This window comes from Myotis brandtii, unplaced genomic scaffold (assembly GCF_000412655.1).
Source record: "Myotis brandtii unplaced genomic scaffold, ASM41265v1 scaffold496, whole genome shotgun sequence".
In the NCBI taxonomy this organism is placed as follows: Eukaryota; Metazoa; Chordata; class Mammalia; order Chiroptera; family Vespertilionidae; genus Myotis; species Myotis brandtii.
Genome location: NW_005368921.1, coordinates 916,285 through 938,832, shown reverse-complemented (window position 1 = coordinate 938,832; position 22,548 = coordinate 916,285). Strand labels below are relative to the sequence as shown.

The following is a 22,548-nucleotide window of genomic DNA, read 5'->3' as shown; positions in this document are numbered from 1 at the left end:
ATATATATATTTATTTTATTTTATTTTATTTTAGAGAGAGGAAGGGAGAGAAAGAAACATTGATCAGCACCTCTACCAAGGAAGGATCAAGCCTGAAACCCGTGCTTGTGGCCCAACTGGGAATTGAACTGGTGATCTCTTGGTGCATGGGATGATGCTCAGCCTACTGAGCCACACTGGCCAGGGCAGTAGTTCTTTACCTTTTACTTTTTAAAATATATTTTTATTGATTTCAGAAAGGAAGGGAGAGGGGGAGAGAGAGATAGAAACATCAATGATGAGAGAGAATCATTAATCTGCTACCTCTTGCACCAAACGCTGCTGGGGATTGAGCCTGCAACCCGGGCATGTGCCCTGACTGGGAATCGAACTACGACCTCCTGATTCACAGGTCGATGCTCAACCACTGAGCCACTGTGGCCGGGCACCTTTTATTTTTATATTATTTTTTAAATATATTTTTATTGATTTCAGAGAGGAAGGGAGAGGAAGAGAGATATAGAAACATCAATGATGAGAGAGAATCATTGATTGGCTGCCTCCTGCACGCTCCCCACTGGGGATCGAGCCCACAACCTGGGCATGTGCCCTTGGCCGGAATCGAACCTGGGACCTTTTAGTCCGCAGGCTGACGCTTGATCCACTGAGCCAAACTGGCTAGGGCTAAAATATTTTTAAATATAGAAAAACATACTTATCTAAATTTTTATTTCCTCTGTAGAGATATTATTATTTATAGACCTTAGAGTTGTGAGGATTAATTGAGATAATACATGTATCTGTAAATAGTAACTATTCAATCAATTTTAGTTACTACCCCTTAAATACAGGAGTTTGTTTTACTGATGTAGAGTTTAAGTTTAGGCTGTGGTCTCCCACTTATTCTTGGCCACCAGAGGGCACTATTGCCTTTGTCTATTTTAAAGAAGTCCTCTCAAGGTCAGGATGACCTCAGTGCTCAGCCTTCTCTCTTGCCCACTTCAGTTCTCAGGCACTTATTTGTATCTGGGCCCTAGAACTCACTTGGTTGTTTTATCCATACCAATCTTTTCCCCTTAACTTTCTTTTTTTTTTTTTGATTCATGGATTTTTTTTTTTTTTAGAGAGAGAGAGAGAAACATTTATTTGTTGTTCCAATTTTTTATGCATTCATCGGTTGCTTCTTGTATATGCCCTGACCGGGGATCGAACCCTCCACCTTGGTGTATTGAGACAACACTCTAACCAACTGAGCTACCTGGCCAGGGCTCCCTTAACTTTCTTCCCACCTCCCCAGGTCCTGTCCACTTTCAGAAAAAGACTATAAGCCAGCTCCTGTGACATACCTTTTAGTTCACTTGCTCCCTGGGCTTTCCCATTGGCCTTCTAGCAGTAAATGTCAGGACTGAACAACTTCAAAACAAGTCCATATAGTCATCATGACAGTAGAATCCAGGACACTGTGTCAAAGGGCTTAGAGCATTACTGTTCCCCACCCTCCCTCCAATCACTAGAGAGCCAAAATAGGTTACCCTTATGGCCACTCAATAATTATCCCTTGGGTAGCCTCACACTGAAAATGCCTCCTGTCGCTTGGGGCACTGGAGTTCAGTCCTCTGGTCTGCTGGCTAGTCTCTGTGGATAATTAACCAGAGAGAAGAAACAAGGTCAGACTATTCTAGGGTTAAGAGGAAATCCTCTGTGAGATGCTAAATTGGGATCAAATATTGATCAGTGGAGCTTTGAAGTCACCGACAGGTAGCAGAGGTTACTGCTCCGCTTATCTTTATTACGTTCTTTCCTAAGACCTACATGTGATCCCCAGTCCAGAGGAGCATTGGGTGGTAGGTGTGCAGTTGGGTATGAGGAAACTTGGTAAGAAAAAAGAATGGTTTTCTGTCTCTTTTCCCCAAGTCCACGCTATAAACTAGGTTCTTTATAAACTCATAAACTAGGTCTATGGAAACCTGGCTTAGATGGTACTGAGACCTCTGAAACTTGTTACTACTATGTGAGGAGATAAGAGGACTGTTCACTTGGGGCTTAGGTTTGTAGTTAAGATGCCCAGGCCCTTGAGTCACTTCCCTCTCTGCCCTTGGGTCAATGACAAGGAGGCTTTGGGAGGAGGGAAGGTCCCGAGGTCTTGTCTGCCCAGAGGAGTTAGTCAAGCATGGTGTGGACGATCACTTTAGTGCCATGTTTCCTTTAATGGTCTCTGGGGAGCACAGGGTAAGTGTATAAAAGATAGCCAAGTAGGAGACGGGGTACAGAGGCCCAGTGGGAGTGACAGGACAAAACAGGGAGTGTGCCTCGAGACTGACTTTGGATGCAGGTTTTGTCTGCATCTAATGGCTAGAAGTAGAGTGAGCCGGCTGTAGGGGTTTAGGTGCCTGGAGGAGCAGGGAGACTATGCCCAGGGCCCAGAGGCTCTGGCCTGTGCTGGAAGCCTCCATATTAAGGGAGCATTTGTAAGACTTGGATTTTCTGGCACTAAATAGAACTGACAGCCCCAAAGAGCACTGGATATTCAGGCTCCGGCCTTTGCCTTCCTTCTCCAGCTATTGGGGGGCTGGGGGGTTTGTTAGAAAGCTAATTCTGGCATTATGTCACCTCTATGGCCATTAAGTCATTGACCAAAGACATTCAAGAAAGCACGCCAAGGGGGTAGGAGTGGGTACTGATCAGTTGCCATGATAATATATTAAGGGGATGGCTTCTGAGGACCTTTAAAGGTCGAAGTCCTTGAGGCTTTTTCTCTAATATTCACCCAAGAACTAACCCCGAATGTGTTACAGGCAAGAAAAAAAGCATAAGAGGGAAGTTAACTGAGTTCTCAGGCACATTCTTAGCCACCTACAAGCTTCTCTCGCTCCCGCCCCTGAATTAGCCTACCCGGCGGTCCAATCCTCCCCGCTACAGCCGCTGTCAACGGGGCAGGTCCCGCCCTCCTCCACACCCGACCAATGGCCGAGCCCGCGTCAAGTCCCTGACAGCGGCGAGAGCGGGTTCCGGGCAGTAGGCGGGGCCTCGCTGAGGACCCCGGGCTGGGCGCCGCCGCCGGTTCGTCTACCCTTTCCCTCGGCCGCCTCCTTTCAACCTTGTTCACCCGTCGGCGCGGCGTCTGGTGCAGCGGCGGAGGCTCCCGTTCCTGCCGCAGCTCGCTCCCCTCCCTGCCTCCCCATCAGATCCCAGAGTTCTCCCGCCAATGGCTCTACTCACTGCGGCCGCCCGGCTCATCGGAGCCAAGGTGAGCAACTGCAGGAGGGAGCGCACGGCCCAGGGTGGGGCTGAGGAGACTGCAGGCCCTCAAGCCCCGGGGTCTCCCTCCCCTACCCATACGCACCCCGGCGCGCCTTAAAGGGGCCCTGTACTTGGCTGGCCGCCAGCCGTGCTGGGCGCTCCCAGAGCCATGTGCTAGGCTGGCCTTCCGGCCCCTGGAGCAGAAGTGAGCGCTGCTCGCCCTCGGCATGCGGTCTACGGCGCTGGGAGAGGCCGGACCGTGCTGTCCACCCGCCTTTTTATGGCGGGAGGGGGTGCTGCGTGGTCCTGGAGGAAGGACTCGCCATAGAGAACATAGGTGTGTCCATCGGAGTTAGGGAAAGCGTCTCTTTGAAGGAGGGGGCGGGGGTGTGTAAGAGGAGTGGCAGGGTGAACAGATGTGCTCACTCTACCTGGGCCAGAGCTGAGCTGTAGTTAATTTCGGCTTCTGTTTTGTAGGGAGGGTCTTAGTTCCTGACGGCCCGTTTCCATTTCCCCACCCCAGTTATTAAAGCCGTTGATGACCAGTTTCTGCTGGAGGAAGGGACGTCTTTGTCCTTGGGACTCTTCCGCCTACTGCATATCGCAGGGCTTGGGTCGGGTGGAGCGCTCTGTAACGCAGGCATGATTACCGCGTACGATTGGCGACAGCACCAGAAGGACTTTTCCTCCGGACAGCAGGCCATTAAGTGAAAACACTGGGTAGGATATAGTATTCCCAAGGTCATATGTCCAGTCCTACTATCGGATCAGCCAGGTTTTTTGCTGTTGCTCTTAAGTCTACTCTATCCAGGAGAAATCCCTCTCGTTTCAGGGGGCCCTTTACTTGACTTTCGTTGCCTTTTGAATCATAGGAGTATTGTTGCAGGTGATGGTGCTTTCAACTTCACATTGCCAGTACTTTTGTCTCTGGGTAACATGGCCCTTTAAACAGAGAAACTGTTGTGCGGAGGGAGCCCCAGCCCTCTAATCCAAGCAGGAACAGTCCCACAAGTGACCTTGACTCCTGTAAAGAACGTATACTTTCTCTCCTGCAGGCAGAGTAAAGCTGCCAACATCTGAAGTTAAGGAAGGTCTCAGGGTGGTTTTAGCTTGCCCTGTGTTATCTTGCATGGTTGGCAGGTGAGGTGAAGCCTGTAGGATTTGCACTGGATGGCAGCTGATTATTTGGGAGATACTTGTCTTATTTTGACTGTTGCTTCTCCTCCTGCCAGGGAACAGGGTAAGGAAGCCTCTTGGGACATGAAGCAAGTTCTAGATAGTGTTTTGGCAGAATAGGGAACACCATAATTAGTTAGTGGCAGAGCTGCTGCTAACCCAGACCAGATGGTCTAACCCTGCGGTGAATTTGAAAAAGGCTTTAGAGTTTACCTTTTGAAAATATTTTGTCTCTTAAGGCTCTGAGGAAGCTCAGAAAGCTTTTGGGAAGATAGGACTACATAACTGTAATATCATTTTTATTTTGTTTACTTTCCTATTACAGATGAACTTGAGGATCCCAGAAACGTGTAAATAGGAAGCCATTAGAAGGCTTTTGATCCTTAAAACTAGCAAAACCTAATGACTCAGGACTGAAAATTTCCTGGTATCTAAGCAGAAAGACCGGGATACCAAGAAGCCTTTCAGCATTGCTAGCACCTGCCTGAGCTTTCCAGATTACCCTGCAGCTTATTTGGTACTCAATTTTATTTCTGCTATGAAAGTAGGCTTTAGAAGGCAAAAATAGTCTTCTGACCTGGGAGAGCTGACCCATACATACCACTTTGATTCTCAAGGTCAGATATAGTTTCACTTTTCTGAGAAGAGATATTTTTAAACTTTGCTATGAGACACAAATGTTAGTCATTCTGTTGTTTAACCCTCCCCACAATCATGTAATTTAATAAACACTTGAGTTGGAGAGGTAGACTAATTCAGAACCTTGATATTGGCTTCTTGTTTATCCAAATGAATTCATACTAAGCAATGGCTTTCGTATTAGCTGTTGGTGGCTTAGCTTTGTTATGTAAATACTGTCTTTTCTCAGGTGATCTGAGCTGGGAATTGGAGTAGGGCCATCAATACACTCTGGACTTTTTTTTTTTTTAAGAGAGAGAGGAAGGGAGGGAGGGTGAGAAAGAGAAAATCAACTCGTTATTCCACTTATTTATGCATTCATTGGTTGCTGCTTGTATGCACCCTGACGGGGATCGAACCTCAACTTTGGTGTATCTGGACGACACTTTAACCAACTGAGCTCCTCGGCCAGGGCCACTTCTGGACTCTTTAACGCCCAAGTGACTGAGCCAAACCTAGTTATTTACTTTACCATTGAGAATTGTTCCTCCAAGCTAGGATATTTTATAACTTTGAGTAAATCAATCCAAGAGTGTTTCTAGGTTTTTCTAGACCTTTTCAAGACACTTAAGTTAATACCAATAGTTCCTTTATTGCAGACCTGTATCACTGCATAATCTCTCCTATATAAATCCTAGACTGAAATTATATTCAACAAAACTGAGTCGGTTTTGTCCTGTGAAATGTTACTTGGGCTTAAAGCCCAAAACTTCTTAAAGCACGTGCTCAAATCTCTGTGCCTTCACTTTGATTATCAGCCTACCCAAAGTAATGGCAATTCTTGGATTCTTACTAAATGGACCAGAGATGAAAGATGGAGAGTAAAAGCTCATTATATGCTAGTGGTGGCATGATTGCATCTGTTCTTCATAGTGGCCTTTAGATTGATCGCAGGTAAATGCCTGGATGTGGGGAGCAAGGTGAAGTAGGTAATCAGAGAAGGAAAGGCTGGCATTCCTAGTTCTTAGAATCCAAGTGGGCAAAGGCAGGAAACCAGACTTGGTGGATTTTTCTAAAAGCACACACTAATTCCTTCTGCCCTGTTTCAGTGCTTTATGTGATAGAGTTGAGTAGGATGTGACATTTAAATCAGGAGTAAGGCAATTGTATCAATAGGTTTTTCTTAGGATCTGACTTGGACTGTCTTTTTCAGTTCTTCCTTCAACTGCCCAAATTCCTTAGATTCCCATTTTTCTTTTTTAATATATTTTTTATTGATTTCAGAAAGGAAGGGAGAGGAAAAGAGAGATAGAAACATCAATGATGAGAGAGAATCATTGATTGGCTGCCTCCTGCACGCTCCCTACTGGGGGTTGAGCCCGAAACCCAGGCATGTGCCCTTAACTGAAATCAAACCCGGGACCCTTCAGTCCACAGGCGGACACTCTACCCACTGAGCCAAACCAGCTAGGGCAGATTCCTATATTTCTTTTAACATGAGATTATTTTTAAAGGTCTGTAAGTTCACGGTAGACATCATCACCTGGGATGTGGGATGCTTGTTCAGATTACACATTCATGAATCCTACCTTTAGATTCTGATTCAGCAAACATGGATTGGGATCTGGAGACCATATTTTTTCAAGTACCTTAGTTGACTGAGGGTGCTCAGTGGTTCTTTTCTCTTGGGCCACATGCAGACATTTTTTGCAACTTTTTTTGGTTAATCCTCACCTGAGGATATTTTTCCATTGATTTTTAGGGAGAGTGGAAGAGAGAGGGAAAGACAGAAACATTCATGTGAAAGAAATACACTAATTGGTTGCCTCCTGCGTGAGCCCTGACCAGGACCTGGGCTGGGGAGGAAGGAGCCTGCAACCAAGGTACGTGCCCTTGACCAGAATCGAAGGCTGATGCTCTATCCACTGAGCCAACTGGGTAGGGCTCTTTTTTGCAACTTTACTGAATGTTTATAATGAAACTTAGTGAATATTTGGATTTTTTTTTTTAAATTAATGGTTATTTTAAAAATTGACTTCAAAAATGACTTTAACCATTTTGGGCTATTAGCTCTAGGTTTGTCTTCCTAGGTTTTTTTTTTTCCAAATACCTTAGGGCAGCAGTTCTCAACCTTCGGGTCACGACCCCTTTGGGAGTTGAACGACCCTTTCACAGGGGTCTCCTAAGACCATCGGAAAACACATATTGAATATATAATTACATATTGTTTTTGTGATTAATCACTATGCTTTAATTATGTTAATTTGTAACAATGAAAATACATCCTGCATGTCAGATATTTACATTACGATTCATAACAGTAGCAAAATTACAGTTATGAAGTAGCAACGAAAATAATTTTATGGTTGGGGGTCACCACAACATGAGGAACTGTATTAAAGGGTCGAGGCATTAGGAAGGTTGAGAACCACTGCCTTAGGGAAAGTTTCTTGTAAATCCCTCTAGCAAAGCATTAGAAGCTAAAACTTGTAAGAACTTCTAGTAGAAGTAAAGGAACAGTTTCTAGTTACTGAGAGAGGAGTAGTTGGCAGATCCTATACACTTTATTCACTAATATACACTTAGTGTTACATATAATAAGTAGGGGTTCAGCAAATATTTGTTAAAGAACAGTAAGGATTTCTACTGAAAGTAGAATTAGAACTCTTTATTCTTTTCTGAAGCTGAATTGCTGATTTTTGTTGTCTTCCTTGCCAAATGGTCGGCAAACTTTTAGGGAAGAATCTATTATAAAATGACAGGTAGGGTGAATAAGGAAATTGTGAGTATGAAGGGAGTCAAAGTATGAAATCTGATTACTCTGCCTAGGCTGTTAAGTGGCCTATTAAGTGCAGGCAGACTTCTAATATCACCATTGTGAAACACAGATGTTAAATGGCTTAGTTCTCTGACCTGGTTCTGGGGAGAGAGGAGCCTTTGTCCTGTGTGTGTTCTTTTTTCCTTAATGCAGGTTGTTCCTTCTGCATTGGAAGCCTTTGTAGCACAAGATTTTTCCTAGCAGTTATTAATGCATTATGTTTGCTTCATCAACTTAGTTCTACTAGCTTGACTAGCTCTGATCTTTTGTTGATGAAGGACAGGGCTCTATTAAATTCAGAGCATCTTTCTCAAGCTTTTAATGGAGTTCCTGGATATGTGTCAGGACAAGTTCTGATGTGTGTCTGGAATGGAGGATCAAAGAAAATTTTGCTTTTCCCTTGTAGAGTAAGGATCCTAGGTGTGGACTAGTAATAATAGGTCAAGATAAGTAAGAGGGAAATGACCATATTATTGAGTAGGTGCTTATCCAAATATGATTTTACATTTGCCAGAATTTGGGGGAGAAGAGAGTAGTTTTAGTTGATTTTTTAAAGGGTTTATTTATTTATTATTTTAGAGTCAGAGGAAGCGGGGCGGGGGGGGAGAGAGAGAGAGAGATTGCCTCCTGCATGTGCCCTAACTGGGGTTGGAACCTGCAAGCTGGGTATGTGCCTTGAGTGGGAATCGAACCTGTGACCCCAGTGCACAGGATGATTCTCCAGCCAACTGAGCCACACCAGCCAGGGCTTAATTGATTTTTGATAAGCGATTTGGCTAATATCCTATTCCAGAAATACCCGAAGTATTAACCAGCAAGTCTTTGGCAGAATTTTCTGCATATACTATTAGTACTTTTCCTCCCTTGGCCCTTTAAGGTAGAGGGTCTTTTCATTATATTTTTTCATCCTAGCACATTCGAGCTACAACCCACTTCTATCAATAATGGCAAACTCACTAGCAGAGTTCTGGCAAGGTGGCAGCAGGTTTGAAAAAGCCTCTTAGTAATTGTGACACCCCCATCCTGTAGAGAACCCTAGCTGTTGGACATTGTGAGTCAGGTCCTTATCTTTGGAAGGAGCTCTCTCCATCTTCCCATGAAGGAGCTGACCTATTGAGTGAGGTGACTCCCTGATTAACCTGACAGCTGCTGTTCCAGTAGGGTGACTCTACACGTGGCATGCAATCAGAAACCAAAAGCCCAGTTGCCACACCTCCAAAATTGGGGGAGGAGCTGGGAGGTGAAAATCTGAGATGACTCAGAGGTTTGTAATCTGCCTGTCCCATCAGTGAGTATAGCCTGAATGTACTGTACAAAGCTATTCAGGAGCTTTCTTTGGCAGCCAGGAGGTAGATGAAATGAGGTGTGTAGCCTTGAGTGTGACACTCCTCCATCATTCTAGAATCATTTGCTCCGCTGATGGAGATTACTGTTAGTTAAATTTGTTTCCTCTCTGACTCCTCCCCTTTTTAAGGAGGACCTTTCTGTTCCCAGCTAAAGGGAATTATCCATTTACCCCTTCCATAGGCGTGACTGCCTGTTTCCTGGGATCCAACTACAGGGAAGAGTTGTGACACTTGAGGTAGTAGGTAATAGGCCAACACAGTTCTAAGAAACAAATACTTACTGAACTCAGTTATGCAGAAAGCACTGTTCTAGATGCAAATTATTTTATACTAGAGGCCCGGTACTCGAAATTCGTGCATGGATGGGGTCCCTAGGCCTGGTCAGCGATCGGGGCTGGGCCGGAGAGGAGGCGATGGTCGCCGGGCCAGGCACGGAAGGAACGGACGCCAGACGTTGATGCCGCCATTATCGGCGCCCCACCACCTCTCGGCTCCCCGCTTCCCCCCTCCTCCTTCCCTCGCCACTGCGCTGCCACCGCAGCAGGTGGGCAGCAGGCAGAATTTGGGGGAAGGACGGGGCATGAGAGGTTGGCCACTGGCCCCGAGGAGGGAGCTGGCCCTCGGCCCCCCTGGGAAAGGGGCCGCATCCATCATTGTTGTTTTGATTTGCATCTCTCAGATGATTAGTGACTTTGAGCATGTTTTTATATGTCTCTCGGCCTTCTGTATGTCTTCTTTCGAAAAGTGTCTATTTAGGTCCTTTGCCCATTTTTTGATTGGATTGTTTATCTTCCTTTTATTAAGTTGTATGAGTTCCCTATAAATTTTGGAGATTAAACCTTTATCAGAGACTAGGGGCCCAGTGCACAAATTCGTGCACCTTGAAAGCAACTATGGGCTGCAAGGCTGCAGTGGGCACAGGTGGGTCTCAGCCCATCCTCCCGGCCCCTCCCGCCATGGCCCCTAGTCCCCTGTCTGCCGGCTGCCACCGCTCCCATGCACTGACAGTGCCAGTGCCAGCAGCAGGGGCAATTGGGGCCAGCAGCAGGTGCAAGTGCCAGGCGGGACCGTGGTGCTCGGGAACAAAGAATTTTCAGTAAGCACCAGAGGCTCGCCCTGATGACAGTGACCAGTGCCCCGCCTTGGTCTGGTGCCCCCGCTCACCTCCTCTACCATTCCACTGTGGCCAACACCGGCCATGTTCCGCGCTCTGCCGCCTGCTGCCAACACCCGCCGTGTTCCACACGCGCCCCCTGCTGGTCAGCGCACATCATAGCAACCAGTTGTTCAGTGGAGCCCTTGGGGAATGTCTGACTGCCAGCTTAGGCCCACTCCCCGCAGCCGGACATCCTTAGCGCTGCTGCGGAGGCCGGAGGGGCTCCCGCCACCGCTGCTGCACTCGCCTGCTGTGAGCCCAGCTTCTGGCTGAGCAGTGCTCCCCCTGTGGAAGCGCACTGACCACCAGGGGCAGCTCCTGTGTTGAGTGGGATCGGGCTGAAACCGGCTCTCTGACATCCCCCATGGGGTCCTGGATTGCAAGAGGGTGCAGGCCAGGCCGAGGGACCCCATTGGTGTACGATCGGGGCTGGGGAGGGACATGGGAGTTTGGCCAGCCAGGGAGGGACCACGGGAGGGCTCCAGGATGTGTGTGGCCCATTTTGCTTAGTCCCGATCAGCCAGATCCCAGCAGCAAGCTAACCTACCAGTTAGAGCATCTGCCCCCTGGTGGTCAGTGCACGTCATAGCAACTGGTCAACCGGTTGACTGCCCCCTGGTGGTCAGTGCATGTCATAGCAAGCAGTTGAGCGGCCTTAGCATATCATTAGCATATTACGCTTTGATTGGTTGAACGGACGACTGGACACTTAGCATATTAGGCTTTTATTATATAGGAATAGTCTACTTGTCTACCCTGAAATTGGCTTTATTATTACAAATTTAGAGATGCAAAAACTAGTGTAGAGTTTCAGAATAGGCCTCACTAAAATGTGGCACTTTGGCATGTAAATTATTTTGAACTGAAGCCAATCAAGACTGCAGGCTCACAAGAAATTTACTTCTCTCTTAAATAATTTTAATTAGGGGCCTTGCCCATAATGAAAGTTATCACCAGAAATGACTTTTTATGACCTATCTAATTACTGAACATATTTTTTGTTGTTGTTAATCCTCACAAAGGATATTTCTTCTGTTGATTTTTAGAGAGAGTGAAAGGGAGGGGGAGGAAGAGAAGGGTAGAGAGAGAAAGAGAGAGAGAAACATCAGTGTGAAAGGGACACATCAATTGGTTGCCTCCTACACATGCCCTGATCTGGGGCTGTGGATCGAACCTGTAACCCAGGTACACGCCCTTGACCAGGAACTGAACCCAAGAACTTTTTAAAAATATATATTTTATTGATTTTTTTTTCAAAGAGGAAGGGAGAGGGATAGAGTTAGAAATATTGACGAGAGAGAAACATAGATCAGCTGCCTCCTGCACATCCCCTACTGGGGATGTGCCCGCAACCAAGGTACATGCCCTTGACCGGAATCGAACCTGGGACCCTTCAGTCCGCAGGCTGATGCTCTATCCACTGAGCCAAACCGGTAAGGCCTGAACCCAAGACCTTTACGTCCATGGGCCAACACTCCGACTACTGAGCCACACTGGCCAGGGCAAACATCTCTTATCATCCTTCTCCCCTCTGAATGCCTAAGGTGATCCTTAGCCCAAAATGTCAAATATACCTCATTTTCCCTTTTTGTCTTTGAACCTCCTATGTATGTGGGGTCTCTGACTAATGTATGTGAGATTCCCATGTGTATGTATGTACTACATTTAGTTTTTTCTTGTTAATCTGTCTCCCGTAGATTTAATTACTAGACAAGCCAAAAGAACCTGGAAAGTTAGGAGAAAGTTTCTTCCTCCCCCACAGACGTTAGGTCATATAGCCAAGGTAACACAGCAGGAGAGTGGCAGGATCTGGATTTAGGACTTGATCCTTGATAGCTCCAAATTCCGGGCTCTTTACCTTCAATCCTTCTCCCTTGCTTAACACTTTGGACCATGGGTGTGTCTCAATCTTTATTGTTCATGTGAGTCACCTAATGAGCTTGTTAAAGGGCAGACGTGGATTCCATAGGTCTGAGGTGAGGCCCAAGATTCTGCATTTCTAAGAATTTCCACGTAATACTAATGCCATTCGCTAGGCAGACATATTTTAAATAGCAAGGCACCTTTGCACCTGTATTAGACTTCGAGCTAAGTAGCTTGTGTGTTATCCTAAATATGGAGAAGTTATTTGGCTTTGGGTGTCTCAGTTATTTAGTAATGGAGCTGAGGCTAGAACCCAGATTTCTGTTTCTAATTCCACATCATGTTCTCTGACTTCTACATCATAGGTAAAGTTGTCCTCACTTAAATTTTTCCTGTTCTAGCCTTTTGAGTGGTCATACCAATGAATTGCTGACTTTAAAATGTTTCTGATTTCTTTAGTTTATCTAAGTTGCAGGGTTAGCTAAAAATATGACTAAACCTTACACTGAAGGGTGTGATAAAGTGGCCGTACTATTTCATTTTATATATTTACTAGAGACCCGGTCGTTCCGGTCACTAGGCTTTTATATATATAGACTAGAGGCCCAGTGTGCGAAATCGCGCGAGACCCACTGCACTGCCACGTGACCCCTGACCCACTGCATCGCTGCGAGACCCATCAATGCACTTCCTGGTGACCGGTTGTTTGGTTGTTATGGCGTTATGGCCACTGGCTTTTTATAATATAGACTAGAGGCCTGGTGCACGAAATTCATGCACGGGGGGGAGGGTCCCTCAGCCTGGCCTGCACCCTCTCCAATCCAGGACCCCTTGGGGGATGTCCGACTGCCTCTCGCAATCCGGGACCGCTGGCTCCTAACCGCTCACCTGCCTGCCAGCCTGATCACCTCTAACTGCTCCCCTACTGGCCTGATCGCTGCTAACTGCCTCTGCCTTGCCCTGCACCCGGGCCCCAGGATTCCCTCCTCTAGCCGGTCGAAGGCACCCAGGACCTGGACTTCCCTCCCTCTGGCCAGCTGCAGGCACCCAGGACCCGGACCAGCTTCGCCTGGGCCGGTCACAGCGTCAGGGGACCGTGGGTGGGCAGCTTGTCCCTCTCCTGGGCCACAGCCCCAGCCGCTGGTACCCAGGAACGCGGGGCAGGTGGCTTGTCCCTCTCCCGGGCCGCAGCCTGGCTGGTCCCCATTCCTCTCTCACCAGTGTTGAGTGTCTGAGCCGTTATAGCGTGAAGGCGTGAGGGTGTGATGATCATTTGCATATTAGCTCTTTATTATATAGGATTGTATAATAAATACTAAGCACTTGCTATGTGCCAGACATGGTTTTAAGTGCTTTGTAAAAACAGGGTAGGGCTAAAGTTTTACAGTTGTGAGTACACCAAACAGTTTATTCTTGTATTATAATTTATTAATTATTGTATTTTCCGTACAAACGACTGTAAACCTACTTTTGTCCCACCCTGTATTGAATTAATCCTCAGAGCAATCCTTTGAGGTAGGTACAGTTATTGTTCCCATTTTACATCTAAGGACACAGGTACAGAAAGGTTAAATGACTTGGCTAGGGTTACACAGCCAAGAAGTGGCAGAGAAGTGTAGAATGAGAAGAGACCAGCTTTATTCTATAGTTATGTAACCAAGCTCTCCACAAATTAGCATTGTTTTGCAAATTGGAGATCTGGCTAAGAAGAAGTGTTGCTGATGGAGATTAGGGACAAGTACACCAAACACTTTTTTTAAAAAAATATATATTTTATTGATTTTTTACAGAGAGGAAGGGAGAGGGATAGAGAGTTAGAAACATTGATGAGAGAGAAACATCGATCAGCTGCCTCTTGCACACCCCCTACTGGGGATGTGCCCACAACCAAGGTACATGCCCTTGACCGGAATCGAACCTGGGACCCTTGAGTCCGCTGGCCGACGCTCTATCCACTGAACCAAATTGGTTAGGGCGAGATCAGTTCTTTAAGTTACTCCTGAGGCTCCTCATTAAATGACAAAGATGCTCTCTACAAAGGAAAGTAAGACTTTGCTGTTGGTGGAAGTGGGGTGATAGTTTAGTTCCAAGTTCCTTCCTCTTACCTAATCATTTGCTTGAAGTAGTGTTCATCTAAACAGATCTGAGAAATGACTAAGCAGCAATCATGACCCTCTGATTCCCTTAATGATGTTGCATTCTTATAGCCTTGTTAAGTGACCTTCCACCCTTTTCTTTCTGGTTTCCTCTTTTATTTTTGTGTTATCTTGTTTTAATATTAAGTGAATTAAAAGGAGAGGGCCACTCATTGATTCTAGCAGTTCTCTCTCACAATGGGGGATAGACTGTTTTTGTTTTATGTTCTTATTGGTAGAAGAAAGACCTCCAACCTGAGGGTATTTCCGTTTTCATCTTAAGATGTGGGCCCCCATTCTATATGTTGAGCTCATATATATATTTTCCCCCTAAGATTTAACCTTAGACTATTCTTTTTATAATCCTCTTTCCCATTGCTTGTAAACGATCGGAAATTGTTTGCTGAGCAACATTTCCTCTTTCTGCAAGTTGTTTTTGAGTTTTGACACACATCTTCATCCAATAATGCTTTAATTGTTGGTCTTCAAACTTTTTCGGTTGACCGTGACGTCTTGGTCTTTCACATCGAAATCATCACTTTTAAAGCATTTAAACCAGCATCCACAAGTATCTTGAGATGGAGTATGTTCACCATAAGCTTCCCGAAGTATTCAGCAGCACTTTTCTTCAAAATAAAGTAATGAATTAAAACTTCCCGCAAATGCTCTTTTTTGGCACAAAATTTGACATTTGTAAGCGTAAAAATATAAGATGTTAGTACCTTCAGAAAATTTGACATATGAAGTTTTGAAGCTTGCTGTCAATACAACAAAATAGCATACATATCAAATTGCATATATATCAACATCTGTGCAACTCCATCTATTGAAAAAAATCTGCATTATTAACCGGTACACCTAGTAAAAGGTCTGCTGCGGTACTGATACATTTGCTGGGAGATGGGGCCTCTATAATAGGTGATCTGTGGGACCATTGAGCATGGAATAGCTTGAACATGGCTATTAGCTCTGTAGAACAATAGTTTGACTTATTCACATGTTTTTTCTTGTCCCTTTTTTGGTGACTAATAAGAATAGGAAAAGTTATCTCTTTAGTGTTGGGTCCAGCTCCCATTTGTCCTAAAGGGCTCTTTGTGCTGTTTACTTCTTGCCCAAATGGTCCTCAGTTAACTAAAGGAGACTCTTTAAGAAGTTAAGGAAAGGAGTTAAGACAGACACTCTGATTAATAAGTTGAGGTGTTCTGCCTTTGCTTTAGGGATAGTTTGCCTATGCTCTCTGAATGTAGTGAGGTCTATCAGTAGTCCTCATTGATTTTAGGGGTGGTGGTGGTTTGTAATAGAGAAATTTACAATATCTATTAATGTAATGCATTGGGGAAGTTATTTTTTTCTAATGATCTTTATCCCTTCTTATTTTTTAATTTTTAAAATTCATTTTTGTTGAAAGTATTATAGATGTCCCCCCTTTCCCCCTCTCATTGACCCCCTGCACTCTGTTCCCACCACCTTTTCAGGCTTTCACCTTAGATTGATTTTTTTATTTATTTTATTTTGTTAATCCTCACCCGAGGATATTTTTCCACTGATTTTTTTATAGAGAGAGCGGAGGGGAGAGGGAGAGACAAAGAAACATTGATGGCCAAAACACGGTTTGGCTCAGTGGATAGAGCGTCGGCCTGCGGACTGAAGGGTCCCAGGTTCGATTCCGGTCGAGGGCATGTACCTGGGTTGCGGGCACATCCCCAGTAGGAGATGTGCAGGAGGCGGCTGATCGATGTTTCTAACTCTCTATCTCTCTCCCTTCCTCTCTGTAAAAAATCAATAAAATACATTTAAAAAAAAAAAAGAAACATTGATGTGAGAGAGACATATCGATTGGTTGTCTCCTGCATGCACCCCAACCAGGGCTGGGGAACCTGCAACCAAGGTATGTGCCCTTGACTGGAATCGAACCCGGGACCCTTCAGTCCAAGGGCCGATGCTCTATCCACTGAGCAAACCAGCTAAGGTGGATTGATTCTTTTAAAAATAACCTTTTTCTGAAGGGTCACTTCTCTTTTCAATCCTTGGTACTGCCACAACAGAAAGAGGGACACTAAAATCTAAAAAAAAGCCTCAAGCCCTACTGAACTCTCATCCTAGGCATGTAGCTTTTTGGAATTTATACAGTATCACTGGTTCAAATGATTTTCAGTGCAACTAGACAGTAAGACAATATTTACTAGAAAAGGTGCTTCTGGCCTTTTGGCAAGGGGGAGGGAGGTGTGGACTTGCTCCAGGTTCAGTTTGTATGTGTGTGATCCTTTTAGTTTGCAAAGTGCTTTCACATTCATTTTATCACAAAATAACCCTGTTGAGTTGTGTAGTCAGTAATAACACCACATTACAGATGGGGAAACTGGGGCTTATTTTGACTATCTCATTTTATCTTCAAAATCATCTCATGCAGAAAAGTTATATCTCCTTGTCTAACCCCTTATAGCTAGTTAGCCCAGTAGTCACACCTTGTCCATAGGGCAGCGGTTCTCAACCTGTGGGTCGTGACCCCTTTGGCGGTCGAACGACCCTTTCACAGGGGTCACCTAAGACCATCCTGCATATCAGATATTTACATTATGATTCATAACAGTAGCAACATTATAGTTATGAAGTAGCAACGAAAATAATTTTATGGTTGGGTCACAACATGAGGAACTGTATTTAAAGGGCCAGAAGGTTGAGAACCACTGCCATAGGGGTTACGTTCCATGACTCCCAGTGGATGCCCAAAACCACAAATAGTACTGAACCCTATGTTTTTCCCTATACATACATACCTGAGTAATTTATAAATTACTGACAGTAATAGATTAACAATAATAACTAATAATAAAACAATTATAACAATATCCTATATAATAGAGAGCTAATATGCTAATTAGACCAAACAGCAGAATGCAGAACGACCTTCTGGAACGACCAGTGGCAGGGGGTGGGGCCGTGAGGGCCGAGCCCCTTGCACACATTTCATGCATCGGGTCTCTAGTACTGTAATAAAAGTTGTGTGAATGTGGTCTGTCTCAAAATACTTTATTGTGCTATACTTAAACCTTCTCACCTAAAGGAAGCACTTTATGGCTTCTGTTTAGCATATCCAAATTGCCATCATCACTACTCTTTATGTTTTGGGACTATTATTAAGTAAAATGAGGGTTACTTGAGCACAAGCACTGCGATATCTCAACTGTGGATCTGATAACTCAGCCAACTAAGTGACTAACAGTGTGGATACATACACTGGACAAAGGGAAGATTCACATCCCAGTGGGATGCAGCAAGATAATGCGACCTTTAAACCTTATGAATTGTTGCCTGGCCAGTGTGGCTCAGTGGTTGAGTGTCAGCTTATGAACCAAGAGGTCACACGGTTCGATTCCCAGTCAGGGCACATGCCAGGGTTGCAGGCTCGATCCCCAGTGCGGGGCATGCAGGAGGCAGCCGATCGGTGATTCTCTCTCATTGATATTTCTATCACTTCCTTTCCCTACCTCTCTAAAATTAATAAAAATATACTAGGAAAAAAAACATGAAATGTTGATTTCTGGAATTTTCCATTTAGCTTTTTCAGACCATGGTTAACTGAAACCATGGAAAGCAAAACCAGGGATAGGTGCTATGTAGTTTAATTGGTTTTTTAAAGGCAGTGTTGAACTTTTTGTTGCAGGTCAGCAATCTTCTCATAGAAAGCTGTTTCTCTTTGGGGGAAAAAAACCCTATCTCTAAACATATTAATAGGCTAGCTACGCTATTTGTCTTTGTAGTAAGGATTATAATATAGCCTTCTTTTTTATTTTATTTTTATGTTTTACTGATTGTAGGGAGAGGGAGAAGGAAAAACATTGATGTGAGAGAGAAACATTGATCAGTTATCTCCCACACATGCCCCGAACCAAAACGTACATATGTGCCCTGACGGGGAATAAAACCTACAGCCTTCTTGAATCTCAGGTCCATCTTTCTGGATAATTTTCTTCCTGAAGTGTATCTTTAAAAATCCTTTTGGGTTCAGGTGTATAGGCAATAAACTGTCATCTTTTGTTTGTCTGAAATGTCTTCATTTCACCTCCTTTAAGATACTTTCTCACCTAGTACACAACTCTAGCTTAATTCTCTCAGCACTTTGAAGATGATTTTCCAGTTTCCATTGCTGTTGCTGAGTAGCCTCCTGTCGGTTGTCACTTTGAGGATGTTCTGTCTGTGTGCTTTTTCCAGGAGCATTTGAGGTAGTGTTCCCATAGTCAGTCTTGGCCTGTGGGCTCTCCTAGGCTGACTGGAAAGGTTGGAAGTGTTGCCAAAACACTACTAAGTGCCTGATTTTACCAGCAGGGCTAAGTAATCGATCAGTTCCCTCATTTGCTTTTCTCAGGGCCACTCAGAATTATTAAGAGCTAGATTGGGATGGACTAGGTACTCTGTAACAGCATTTCTGTCCTTTCCTCTGTGCCTAACAAAGCCCAGCCCTGGAACCCAAATGATGGGAGAGAGTCTGTCTTCAGGGGATGCTAAAGAAGCTCTGGATGCAAAAAGCAGAGCTAAACCTGATTGCTGCCTCCAGACTTGGTAACTCCTTCCAAGCTATTCAGGGCCTTTTGCAGCTTTTTTTATGTCAGACTGTCCTTAGAGGCTAAGATGAATACAGGTTGAGTCACTGTCACTTCTTGTTAATACATAGGAGGGAGGAATAACTATTGCATAAATTTTTGTGTTTTCTTTGCAGAATGCATCCTGTCTTGTTCTTGCTGCCCGGCATGCTAGTGCTTCCTCCGCGGTAAGTTTTGGGGAAAAAAAGACTGGGATAGGGTTGGGGGGGCGGGGTGGTTTGGCTACCACCCAGATTCATCATTATTCTAATCTTTTGGAGGTGTTTGTTATTATTGTTATAACTATTATTGTAAGAAGTCATTTATTCAATAGTGTAGTGAGATGAGAATATAAAATGTTTTTGCCTAATCTTTTAAAAAATTTACTGTTTTTATTGATTTCAGAGAGGAAGGGAGAGAGAGAGAGTAACATCAATGATGAAAGAGAGAATCATTGATGGGCTTCCTCCTGCACAACCCCTACTGGGGATTGAGCCTGCAACCGGGCATGTGCCCTGACCAGAAATTGAACCGCAACCTCCTGGTTCATAGGTCAACACTCAACCACTGAGCTTGCCAGCCGGGCATGCCTAATCTTTTTTTTAAAAATTGCTAAAATATACATACCATAAAATTTGCCATTTTAACCATTTTTAAGTGTATTAGCTCAGTGGTAGTAAGTACATTCACATTATTGCACAGTCATCAGCACTATCCATCCCCAGAACTTTTTCATGTTCCCAAATTGAAATTCTGTATCCATTAAAACAACTCCCTATTCTCCTTTCCCTCTGCCTAGTTCTTTTAATTGGTTTTTAGAAAGACAGGAAGGGGGAGAGAGAGATTTGTTATTCCACTTACTTATGCATTCATTGGTTGATGGCTTCTATGTGCCCTGACGGGATCAGACCCAAAACCTTGGCATATCAAGACAACGCTCTGACCAACTGAGCCACCCTGCCAGAGCTCCACCTAATTCTTTTAACCTCATATGTAGAGTAGTTGACCAGTCTTCCCTGGCAGGTAGAGAAAACCAAGTTAAAAAAAAGTCTTCATATACCTACTTTGCAGGTAATGTAGTCAGCATTTTGACCATAACTTAGCCTATTTCTCTTTTTAGAATTTGAAAGATGTGTTGGCTGACCTCATACCGAAGGAGCAGGCCAGAGTTAAGGCCTTCAGGCAGCAACATGGGAAGACAGTGGTGGGCCAGATCACTGTGGACATGGTAAGGGTTGTGGGAATTTGGCTGGAAAAGTAGCTCTGTAATGTGCTTTAGCAAAAGTATTGTTCTCTTCACTGACTATTCAAAAGCATTCTGTTCTATATAAGGAAATGTTGGTGCTTAATGATTTTTATTAGAAATAGGACTTATTTTCTTTAAATTTAATAGTTGAGCCTAACCTAATTCACCTATGGGAGGCATGAATGAAATTTCTATTTCTCTTTCCAACACCCTAGGTTTTGGAGCCAGTGCTCTCTGTCTTTGAGTCGACGTTGTACCCACCATCCAGGCCCTCTAGAACAGCTTTAGGATGGCTTCTCTTCTAGCCCTAAGATTCTGAGCAGCTCAGATGATAATTCCACAGCCGTGTTTAGCCATTAGTCTCTTATCTCCTTCCCCTATAGTAGATCCCATTCTGTTTACTTTGGTTGGTGGGAATGAGGGAGTAACAGTGGGCATGAGAAAAAATAAAATTCAACAGGAAAAGGAAGCAAACAGAGGCAGAAACATCAAATAAAGATAGTTATTTCTCAATTTAAAAATTTCATTTCCAACATTAGTAGGTTCCCTTGCAAAGTTCCATACTGTAATAAGTTAACTCATTGGAAATCATCTCTCCCAAATGAAGTCTTGTAAGTCAGAGATAAATGACCTCTCCCAGATCCCACAAAGCACTAACAAGCTCTAGCCTGAATTATTCTGACCATCGGTTGCATCCTCTTCTTTTCTTTAGATGTATGGTGGCATGAGAGGCATGAAGGGATTGGTATATGAAACATCAGTTCTTGATCCTGATGAGGTAAGAGACCTTCATGTTAATCACTAATAATTATTGTGTTTACTGACTATTGTGCACACCGTGTTTTAGACCACTAAGGGTAAGGAGAACAAAATAAAGCACCTTCCTTTATATTTTGGAAGCTTGAAAATAGGTATATATGGAATAACTGAAAAATAAGTTTACCTTTTTTTTTTTTAATATATTTTTATTGATTTCAGAGAGGAAGGAAGAGGGAGAGAGAGAGAGAAACATCCATGATGAGAGAGAATCATTGGCCGGCTGCCCCCTGCAAGTCCCCCACTGGGGATCGAGCCCACAATCCGGGCACGTGCCTTTGACTGGAATTGAACTTGGGACCTTTCACTTCACAGGCCAACGCTCTATCCACTGAGCCAAACCAGCTAGGGCGAGTTTACCTTTTTAATAAACCAGCTAGTAAAAGTACAAAGCAGAAGTAAGTTTTATAAAGATTTAAGTTTTAAAAGTTCTACTCTAATTTGTTGAAATGTCTGATAAGAGTAGGACCAGTCAGTTATTTCCAGGCTAATACATTTAAGTTGTATAACATTCTCACTCTTCTCCTTCAAGGGCATCCGTTTCCGTGGCTACAGTATCCCTGAATGTCAGAAACTGCTGCCCAAGGCTAAGGGTGGGGAAGAACCCCTGCCGGAGGGCTTATTTTGGCTGCTGGTAACTGGGAAAATCCCAACAGAGGAACAGGTAAAGCAGAAGGACATTGGCCTTTCTCATTCCCCTCCTTTGCTTTTCTCTAATTTCTAACACTTCATCCTGATCTGGCTGTTGGTGGTAGTTTACAGAGATGTACAGTGAACGGGAGGAATCAGAGCAGAGTTCTGCGTATAAGCGGATTGGGTTGAATTTGTTTGTATTTTCTTACTCATATGTCACTGTCTTTTTCTCTTCTTTTTCCTTGCCTTGTTGAGCAATGTATCCTTTTTTACAGGTGTCGTGGCTCTCAAAAGAGTGGGCAAAGAGGGCAGCTCTGCCTTCCCATGTGGTCACCATGCTGGACAACTTTCCCAACAATCTACACCCCATGTCTCAGCTCAGTGCAGCCATTACAGCCCTCAATAGTGAAAGCAACTTTGCCCGAGCATATGCAGAGGGTATCAGCCGAACCAAGTACTGGGAGGTAGGTAATTTTGGTGCAGTGATTGATGTGTGATGGGGATTCAGAGAATAGAATGTGAAGGAAGAAAAAGAATATAGAATCTTTAGGAAAATTTACTCCTGAGTTATGCCAAAAACATATTTAACTATTTTTTATTGTGGCTTGCTTTTTGTCTTTGGGTATATGGAGCATGTTTTCTATCACCAAAGTTGTTAGTTTGTTTAGGGTGGTATAGATGTAAAAAAGAAACTATAATTCTGTAAAACCCTGTTGAAATATGTACACAGGGCTGTTGGAACATTGAAAAGGATGTGACTTTGTCCACACCAAGGTTATGCATTTGCTCTCCAGTCAGGGCACATGAAAGAATCAACCAGCCCGGCCAGTGTTGCTCAGTTATTGAGAATCGACCCATGAACCAGGAGGTCATGGTTCGAATCCCCATCAGGGCACATACCTGGGTTGCTGGCTCAGTCCCCCAGTAGGGACATGCAGAAGG

At 44.3% G+C, this 22,548-nt stretch overlaps 1 protein-coding gene across 1 annotated transcript in view; it reads left to right on the top strand.

Moving 5' to 3' along the window:
- Positions 1-2,992: 2,992 nt before the first annotated feature.
- Positions 2,993-22,548, top strand: part of CS (citrate synthase) — a 31,986-nt gene continuing 12,430 nt past the window's right edge. Inside the window, exons 1-6 of the mRNA XM_005876742.2 lie at positions 2,993-3,226; positions 19,049-19,099; positions 20,032-20,139; positions 20,870-20,935; positions 21,506-21,637; positions 21,882-22,070. Of these exons, the coding sequence (XP_005876804.1) occupies positions 3,185-3,226; positions 19,049-19,099; positions 20,032-20,139; positions 20,870-20,935; positions 21,506-21,637; positions 21,882-22,070 (588 nt within the window). The 5' untranslated portion in view covers positions 2,993-3,184. The remainder of the gene's footprint in view (positions 3,227-19,048; positions 19,100-20,031; positions 20,140-20,869; positions 20,936-21,505; positions 21,638-21,881; positions 22,071-22,548) is intronic.